The sequence below is a fragment of the Typopeltis vanoorti genome, chromosome 15 (genome assembly GCF_054136105.1).
Source record: "Typopeltis vanoorti isolate ZY-2024b chromosome 15, IOZ_Tvanoo_1.0, whole genome shotgun sequence".
NCBI lineage: Eukaryota > Metazoa > Arthropoda > Arachnida > Uropygi > Thelyphonidae > Typopeltis > Typopeltis vanoorti.
In genome coordinates this window covers 104,104,362-104,114,106 of record NC_143563.1, presented here as the reverse complement: position 1 = coordinate 104,114,106, position 9,745 = coordinate 104,104,362, and the positions used below count along the sequence as shown (strand labels likewise).

The 9,745-nt window shown below is 35.2% G+C and overlaps 1 protein-coding gene across 5 annotated transcripts in view; it reads right to left on the bottom strand.

The window, feature by feature from the left end:
• Positions 1 to 8,535: 8,535 nt before the first annotated feature.
• Gmer (GDP-L-fucose synthase-like protein) overlaps positions 8,536 to 9,745 on the bottom strand; it is a 135,889-nt gene continuing 134,679 nt past the window's right edge. For 4 of the 5 annotated variants that reach the window (XM_090404896.1, XM_090404899.1, XM_090404897.1 and 1 more), the window contains exon 9: positions 8,536 to 9,148. In XM_090404896.1, coding sequence (XP_090261022.1) covers positions 9,093 to 9,148 — 56 coding nt within the window. In that variant the 3' untranslated portion in view covers positions 8,536 to 9,092. The remainder of the gene's footprint in view (positions 9,149 to 9,745) is intronic. The other variant, XM_090404900.1, reaches the window with a different exon arrangement.

Genomic DNA, 9,745 nt, shown 5'->3' with positions numbered 1-9,745 from the left:
CCTGCAGATTTGCGAGGAATTCTGCTGTACGAACGCAATCAGATCGTCTGCTAGGGATCTTTCTTCTTGCTACATCCTCGTAGTCACCATTGCAAGTCTCTAGTTCATGCCTGATTGTTTTTACTGTATTCAGGGAGCATTGGGCAGCAGTCGTAATATCCTTATTTTGATGGCGGGCACGAATCATCATGATACAAGTTATTCTCTTCCATGATTCAGGTGGGTTCCAGCTATCCATCCTTTCTGACATCTTGTATATGAATGAAGAAGGGTCCAAACTTTTAAATGAAGAGAAGTGTGTGTTAATACATGTAACTTACGGAAAAATATTTATAATTAATTATAAATATGTCAAATTTATCCCGAACACCCTGTATATATATATAAAATTTTACTTTCAGTACTGTGCAAGTCCTGATTAAATCGAATTACAGATATCCTATCATGTCAAATCTCATAGCTTTTAAATGTACTTGAGCCAAGCATGTTATGTGAGATGTCAGATTTATATAATTGTGCAAGTCCTGATTAAATTGATTTCTAATGTCATTTACTAAAATAAAGAGCCAAAAAGGCTTTTTCGGTGATGCACAATTATATAAATCTGACAGCTCACATAACATGCTTGGCTCAAGTACATTTAAAAGCTACGAGATCTGGCATGATAGGATATCTATAAAATCTACCCCATCCTCTGTCTTGATTTTTTAGCTGCTTGGCACTCAGGGTTGTGAAACTTGAGATGTTTTTGGAATTGCAGTTGTTGCTGCCTGGACAATACAACCTGTTACGTATGTCACTACATTAAGTTTTACAAGATGGGAAAGCATTCCCATCAGCCTAGTCCATTTTCCACATTGACATCTATGTAGGAGAACATGATTCCCATGAGGACGGTATAAATCACAGAAAAATGATAATTTTCCATGTTCTCTTCAATATCACACATAATCATTGGAAGAATGGCAGGGAAGCATATTGTAAGTATATTGCAGAATATGAGTGGGTAGGCATACTGAAGAAGGTAATGAGTCTATTATTAAGAAGGAAGAGGCCATTATTGTCAAGCATTCACTCAATAATATGGCTTCATCCATTTGTGTTGGCACATTAGTCACCCATAAATATGGGCTTGAGGTAATTGCAGTATAAAGTTATCAAGGTTAATTTCATTTAACTCAGAACCTGGTGGAACATACATTGTAATAAGAAAGCCCACAGAGAGGCAAATTGGCACTGCTTCCAGAGCAGTATTAAGTTGGACATGCTGGAAAGGAGTATAGTTGCCTAGTAGGATAGTTACTCCATGAGCCAAACCATCGCCAGTTCAGTCCTTACAAAAAATAGTGAAATCCCATGATGGAATCCTTATTGCTTTTAAATATGTTTCTTGCAGACAGAAACGTTTGTGCTTTTAAAGCAGAACCTTGATATTGTCAATATTTTGACAGAATCCTCTTTGGGCTTTGTAGACTTGTCCAATATCTGAGACACAGAGTTTATCTTTGCTTATGTATCAATTGATTTTGGGAAGTAAGGATGGCCAGTGTCCATCTCTTCCTCTGGAAAAATATTCAGTACATCATATCATGTGTCAGGATTATTTTTTGAGTTTAAGTTTATTTTTACTGGATGCAGAAGTATTAATTTTTTTTCCCTCTTGGGGTGTCTGGTAATTTATCTTTCAGTAATATCTTTACCATAATTTTCTTCACGAGTGATCTTATTCATTGAATAAGATCATTTTAAGAATTTTGAGAGTAAGACTGATAGGTGAGGCAACTGTTACATTCCATAGAGAAGCACTGGGATAGACATACATGTTTGAGGTGCTTTCGATATTTCTTAACTGCCATCTCCTCAGCACAAGAGGATTTTAGGACAAGTGCGGTGGTATCAAGCTGCTTCTTTGCATTTTGTTCTGTTTTTATCTTTTGCATCTCTTTTTTTTCACTTCCACCTTTGGCATACACGAGAGTAGGTTAACACATTTATGGTTTCTTAGCTGAGCAAGATTTATTATCATGCTCTTTACTAATTGCATCGGTCACGGTGGTAGAGACATAACAGGAAGCTTGGGCTTACCCATATTTCTGATGTTTAAAGCCTTCGTAGTGGATTAAGGATACAGAGCCTGACAGACAATTAAGATATTCTGCTTTTACTGCTGTTGGCATTTTGAATGTATCAAAAGTGATGACGACGTTCCTGGTCTGAACCAGATAACCATCCCTACATATCAGGATTCACCTTATATCTGTTACTCCTTGATGGGAATATTAAGAATTCCCATTCTGACATCACACCTCTAGAATAGTTTAGTGTTTTACGAAGTATTACTGTAAACTGGTATTCCACCTATTGATTGATGTCACAAGAGTATTACCAGAACATATTTTAACTTTTTGGAGATCCTGCTAGTCATCCTAAACCATTTTGAATAAAGAAGGGCAACATTTTCTCTATTAGCTTTTCACCTGTTTATGTGTCAGACATAATTTTTTTCTTATTTCTATTATCAAATGATGTATCTACAGTTGGTATGTGTGTTGCTCAGATAAGTCATATTTAGAAAATATTGGCAATATTGTTAAATATAATTGGTTGTATTTTCTTTCTTTTTGACTATATTGTTAAGTGTGTTGTTTAGTCCCTATTATTACATGATATTATTTAAAAAGCATTCTGTTATGGCACTAATGCATTAAAAAAATTAATAATAATAAAATAAAAAAATAAATAAATGGCAACCAAGACATCGCGATTTAGTGCAATGTAATGTGTGTTTCATGTATTTTTATTACTGAGAATGAATGGATGGTTTGTAGTACAAGGGAAAGAATGTTTGTCAGAAATGTTTTGTTAGCGAATGCAAGAAATGCGAGTTGTGTCGGGAGCAGAAGAATGATATTAAGGATATAAGTCAGGATTGTGGAAGTGTTACAGAGAATGTAGTAGAAGCAGTGAATGATAGTGCACAAAATATGAATGAGAGTTTGAAGGAAGTTGTTGAAAGTAATAATGTGGATGATGAAATGCCAGTGCAGAAAGAAATTGCAAGCTTATTTTGACTCCTTCAGAGAACAAAATGTGAGCTCGAGCAACTGGAGAAATGATTGGCATGTGGTACAGAAGGATGGAGAATGAATGAAAGAGTGAATGAGAAAAGCTTAAAAGTGCAAGAAACTGGGAAAAAAAAGATAACATTCAATGATAAGAGGTCTACTTGATGAGAAAGTGACTAAAACATGCTTCCCTGGTGCGAAGATAATGGATGTTAGCAAAGCTGTAAGTTTGCAGAAGAAAGGAGTGAGTTACATTTTTTGGCAGGCATAAAATGATTTGAAAAATATGCAGTGAGAGAGGATATGAAAGAGTTGTTAGAAAAAGCAAAAAAGAAGAGCAAGAAAGTAAAGATTGTATGTCTGCAGCTTCGATATGATCAGACGAAATTGAGAAGGGCCATGATTGCCAATGAGAAGATTGTGCAGTTTATAGATGTGTGGAGTGAATTTCATGGACATAAGGATCTGTACGTGCCTGATGGACTACACTTAAATGGTTTTGAGTTAGATGCTTGGAGAAAGTTGTTCAGTGAGAGTTTGGAAGTGCAGAACCAGGGAAACTGAGTGCAAGTGCAGGAATGACATTATGTAAGGGTAACTGTGGGCCTAAGGGGGAGACTGAAATGCATGTACACAAATGGCATAAGAAACTACATGGAATGAGTGTTATTAGTACATGGGAAGCAGTCAAAGATTGCATGACAATTCTTTCTTTCAAGTTACATGGTGGTCAGCTCTTTTATCTTAGCCTGACCTCTGATGGGAGAGAGAGAGAGAGAGGAAAAAAACAACATAGAACTACATTAAACCATTTCTACAGTCAGTTTTCATATTGAGAGGACTGTAGAAATTAGGGGTTGTTCTGGTTGCTATATACATTGAAGATGGGTCCTCCACATTTTTGGAATAATTAATTCAATGAGTGTTATTAGTATATGGGAAGCAGTAAAAGATTGCATGACAATTCTTTCTTTCAAGTTACACGGTGGTCAGCTCTTTTATCCTAGCCTGACCTCTGATGGGAGAGAGAGGAAAAAAACAACACAGAACTACATTAAACCATTTCTACAGTCCTTTCATATTGAGAGGACTGTAGAAATTAGGGGTTGTTCTGGTTGCTATATACATTGAAGATGGGTCCTCCACATTCTTGGAATAATTAATTCATCATTTTTGTTCAGATTTGGATGATGTTTCAGCATTTCACAAGCTTCTTTGAATTGCCTTTCAAACCAGATTTTGGTGCAGTGTAGGGATTTAGTGCCTTTCCAGTCAATTCTGTGGCATGTTTGGAGTGCGTGGTCTGATAGGGATGGTGCATCCTGTTTCCCCCCATGTAAGGTAGGTTACAGGTACATTGAATTTTGTAAACACCTGGGTGGACAAGTATGGAAGAGTATCTTTGGAGGAGCTAAGTAAATTTTGCCAGAGGTTTGAAGGTTGTCTTGGTGTTGTATTTAAGTAGTGTTCTATCTATTTTTTCTGAAATGCCCTTAATGTATGACTATGAATTTGTAGGGCATGGCTATGAATTTCTCGTGAACTTTTTTTTTATTGTAGCCATTTTTACAAATGTTTGGTTAATGATTTCAAATTCTTGGTTCAGAGCTTGTTCATTGGAGCAAATTGTTATGGCTCTGTGTTTGAGGGTGTCGATGACTCCATTTTTTTTTTTTTTTGTGTTGAATGGTGCTATGAATTGTTATGTATGCATTGACCTATATGTGTAAGTTTGCAGTAGACAGTGAAGAGGCAGCCTGAGGGAAGACATGTAACGAGCGTGTCTAAAAAAGGAAGAGAGTTGTTGTTTTCAATTTCGATGGTGAATTAGATACGTTTGTGCTGCTCCAATTCACCATCGAAATAAAAAAAACAACAACAACTCTCTTCCTTTTCCAGACACACTCGTCACAAGTTTTCCCTTAGGCTGCCTCTTCTTCACTGTCTACTGCAAACCTACACATACAGGTCAATAAATACATAAAAATTCATACCACCATCCAACACAAAAACTAGGAGTCATCAGCACCCTCAAACACAGAGCTCTAACAATTTGCTGCAATGAACAAGCTCTGAACCAAGAATTTGAAATCATAACCAAACATTTTTTCACCAGAGGTCAGGCTAGGATAAATTATTAACAAACATTTAGATTCGTTTTACTTTTGTATAGTGCAGTGGCATGTAGCTTGTATATTGTACATATGTATGTTTTCCTGATGATGACCTCAATACTGAGGTCGAAACATCGATTGTTACTTGCTTAATGTTAAGTAAAGTAATTATTCTAACACGAGTGTTATGTCTTGATAAATTCTTCACTATTAGAGATTGCTTGAGTGAGGGAGTATCAGAGTGCATATCAGATGATTAGGAGGTTAAACCGAGTAGGAATTAAGTGGATGAGTAGCAATAAAAAACAGGAGCTGATTTATAATGATATAATAGAAGATCTAAGAGCAGAGGGGGGGGGGGGGTATTCATTCGTTTGCTGATGATGTAAAACTGAGAAGGGCAATAGTTGATGAAGGTGATGTAGATATCTTACAGGATGATTTAAATAAATTGGCTGAGCAAAGGACAATAATGAATGCACTTCAGGATGAAAATATTACATGCTTCATATCAAATTGATAATACTAGTTTACAGGAATCTATACAATCTTTATGAAGAAAGGCACTTAAAAGACACAATAGTGGTTTCTCTGTTGGTGGCAAAAAGATAAATAATCTTAGGTGTGCTGACAATACCTTTACTGCCAGCAGCAAAGGAGAACTGGAATCCCTCATTAAAAGAGTTGAATGGGAAAGTCTGAAATATGGCTTAAGAATTAATCATGATAAAACAAAATACACGGCCGTAGATGAAAATGACAATTTCCCGCAACATTGACTTCGAGAAAGTGGATGAATTAATTTTCCTTGGAGCTCTAATGTAACCAGAAAGTAAAAGAAGAATTACCATGGCAAGGTCAGCAGTGGTACAATTGCAGAAAATATTGAAAGACAGAAACATTTCTATCATCACTAAATCAAGACTGGTCAACAGCTTGGTGTTTTCGATTTTCATTTATGGTGCTGAATCTTGGACTTTCTTGCTGAGTTTCTCTCAGCAAGAAACATATGGTGCTGGAGAAGGATGTTGAGAGTCTCCTAGATGAACAAAAGGTCTAATGAAAGTATAAGTCAACTAAAAATCAAGAGGCAGCTATGTGGCACTGTAAATAAAAAATTTTTCTCAAATATTTTAGTCACATTTCAAGATGTGAAAATGACTACCTTGAAAAACTTATCCTCCAGGGCAAACAAAGAAAAAGAGGATGTCCAAGACCAAGATTGGACAAAAGGTCTAATGAAAGTATAAGTCAACTAAAAATCAAAAGGCAGCTATGTGACACTGCAAATAAAAGAATTCTCAAATATTTCAGTCACATTTCAAGATGTGAAGATGATGTTAGATTAAAAAGATCGCCTTGGAGTTGGCCACTGCTGCAACAAAAGACAAAGAAATGGAGAGACATTGTGGCTAGGGTCACAAGTCCTCAGACACGAGGAGACTGAGCAAGAAGATAGGAAATTGATGAGACTAGGAATCTTCTGGTGATGGTGGATAGAGGTTTGAAATTCAGAGGACATATTGCAAGAGTTGGCAAAATAGCTCAGAGGATTACTTGGATGTTGAACACACTGACAAGTAAAGATAGGAAGGTTATTATCCATTTTTATAATGCTATGATTCAGTCACATGTTGGCTACTGTGCACAGATTTGATCACCTGCATTTCTTGGGGATCAGGAGGTAGTGGAAGATTCAGAGGGGAGTGACCAAGCTGGTGACAGGTCTGTAGAATATGTTCCCTATGAGAATAGATGGAAGGTGTGTGGGTTGCAGAGTTCAGCTGAGAAGCATGGGATATGATAGACATTTATAAGTTACTAAAGGAATTCTACAAGATTGGCATAAAAGAAACTTTTCAATACACGAGGAGCATGGGAAAACAAGGGATCACACTTGGAAGTTGTCTAAGAGTGTGCAGACTAGTACTAGGTTCTTTACTTGGAGAGTGGTGAATGAGTGGAATGGATTGCCAGAAATGGTTGAGAGTGCCCCAACAGTAAATAAGTTTAGGAAATGTATGATAGGTATTATTTTAATGGATAGTGTGGTTCCCCCCCCCCCCACAATGAGTCTTTTGACTCCGTGGAGTACCCATATAAATAATAACAATAATAATCTGAATTTAGTTGGCCTTGTGAAGGTACTTGAAAAATATGAGGATAAAGGAATGAATACACCTCTTCAACAGTACTGCTTCAATGTGTATTTACTCTAACAGGCTACAAATTCCTGCCTGGTAAGTAGCAAGAGACCAAACCAACTGTGAAATGAAATAAAATAAACTATAAAGCATTCAAGTAACTTCTGCTGAGCAGTTATAAGTAGACTGTGATAATATTCACTACCAACTTGCTGTGTTAACTAAATACAGTATGCTTGGTGTGAGTATCACACCATATTTCCATGCAAAGTTAGTGGCTATTTAGTTTGTTGAAAATGATTACTTGCTTTTGTTAAGTCCAAATGAGAACAAAAGAAAATCCAGATAAGCAAATTTCTGAGTAGCAACATTATCAAAAACTTTAATGAAGCTAAATAGTTAAGGAGATGCAATTTGCATTTATTTCAAACTAAAAAATGCATGGAACTATGAATTAAAGAGTATGTCAAATTAAATGGGGGTTTCTGATCTGATCTCTTACACTTGCGTGTAGCCCTACAGTATGTTATGCAAACATTCTAAACCAAATCTGACAGAATATGGTGGTTAATCCTCATTTCCATAATCTCCTATGTCTACATATTGTGTGTATTCTTCAGGCCAATTTGCCTGTTTTGCAGGATGAAAAACTCCATCACCTCCTTACGAAACTGAAACTCTCACCTTCAAATGAAAAACTCCCATAAAGGTTCTTTGCATCCTAGATGCAATTCGAACCAGTCTTTCCGACTGAGTTTACTGTTATGCATATGTATTATTGACAAGAATCATACAAAAATAAGGAAGTTCATTAGATGTTTTCAAAACAAAAACAACTTCTTGTTTTTGTTTTGAAACAAAATTTTGTCTAATGGTAAAAAAAGAATTTAAACAGTCCAGCAAGATTAAACTAATTGTATGGGATTTGTCATCCCCCCCCCACCACAAAAAAAATTTAACATTACATGATACGATGTATTAAGGATTCTCAGTATTTCATACATTACAAATATTTCATTTTTTCCCTGTATGGTGTGCTTTATTCAGCGACATTAAGAAACAATAATAATAATAATAAAAGAAAAACTTTACCATTCATATTTGTAGAGTGCATAAAGGAAATCTGTAAAATTATAGCATTAAAGAAAACATGCTTTCATTAATACAATTTTTTTATTGTATAAAACAAGATTGTGCAGATGCACACCTGGAGCCATAAAAAGTGGTTTTAAGCACATTGCAAAATATAAATGTTGCAGACTGCTTCCAAAAATGGGAATATGAACAAACCAAAATTAAGTTTCATTTGAAAAATATTAATAACTGTTTTTTTTTTCTTTAAAAAAAATTAGCAAAAAAATATTTGGTATATGTAAGAACACTGAATGGAAAGTAATATAAACATATTTTAATTTATATTACTTAATATAAATTAAATTATATTAATAGTTCCTTAATAGTTCATTAAAAACAGCAAGTAACAGTTTTGTTATATCAACCTCAGATCATATACAGTTTCTATTAAAATAATAATCCAGTATCTTCTATAATAACCACCTGCTTTAATCACAGAACAAAAATAGATGTGGTCAATACTGCCACTCTGCTGAAATGCCATCGCATTATATAGTAGTCCGCCATACAATTTACTCTTTACAGTATAGTATAAAAAGCTATTCAAGGGAACCCAACCATCACTGCTTTTGGTTGGGAAAGTTGTACCATACCTGTATCAAAAAAAAAAAAAAATAAAATAAAAAAAAAAAAAATCACTTGCGTGCAATATCATAGTTTGCTATAAACCATTCCACAGTCTCCTTCACAGCTAAGGGAAGAAAAAAATAAATATACACTGAAATTAATAAAAAATAATTTAACATAAAAGTATTCATGAAGCAAATAATAATACAGTTATGGACAAAAATCAATTGTTTTCCATTAAAAAAAAAAGCCACTACTAGCTGCCATTATGATAAAAATGTGACTTCTCCACACAAAATTTCTACAGAAAGGGCATGTTCTCCCCCACCCTGCTCTTACTCGAAAGTTCTCAACAATTATTTACAATTTAATTAAGGGGATAAATAATCCCTTGTTATTTTAAAGCCGAATAAGAAACTCGAAGATCGAAATCTAACAGTTTCATGCCGAAGAACATTTGGCAAGTCCAAGCATGAGTCTACGCCTGGTGGTACAACACTAGGGCAACTCGGAGCAAAAGTGGAACAAGCTACCATCACTTTCCTTAATATTTTCTCATAATGTAAAATGCAGCTCCTAGGAGATGTATTACTGTTTTAGTGAAACAGAGCTTACATACTTTTACTGTACGAATTGCCAGAAATGTGTACCCATCAATTATTACTACGATACAGAGCCAAAAGGCTATTTTTTTGGTGACATAAATTATTTAATTAAGGGG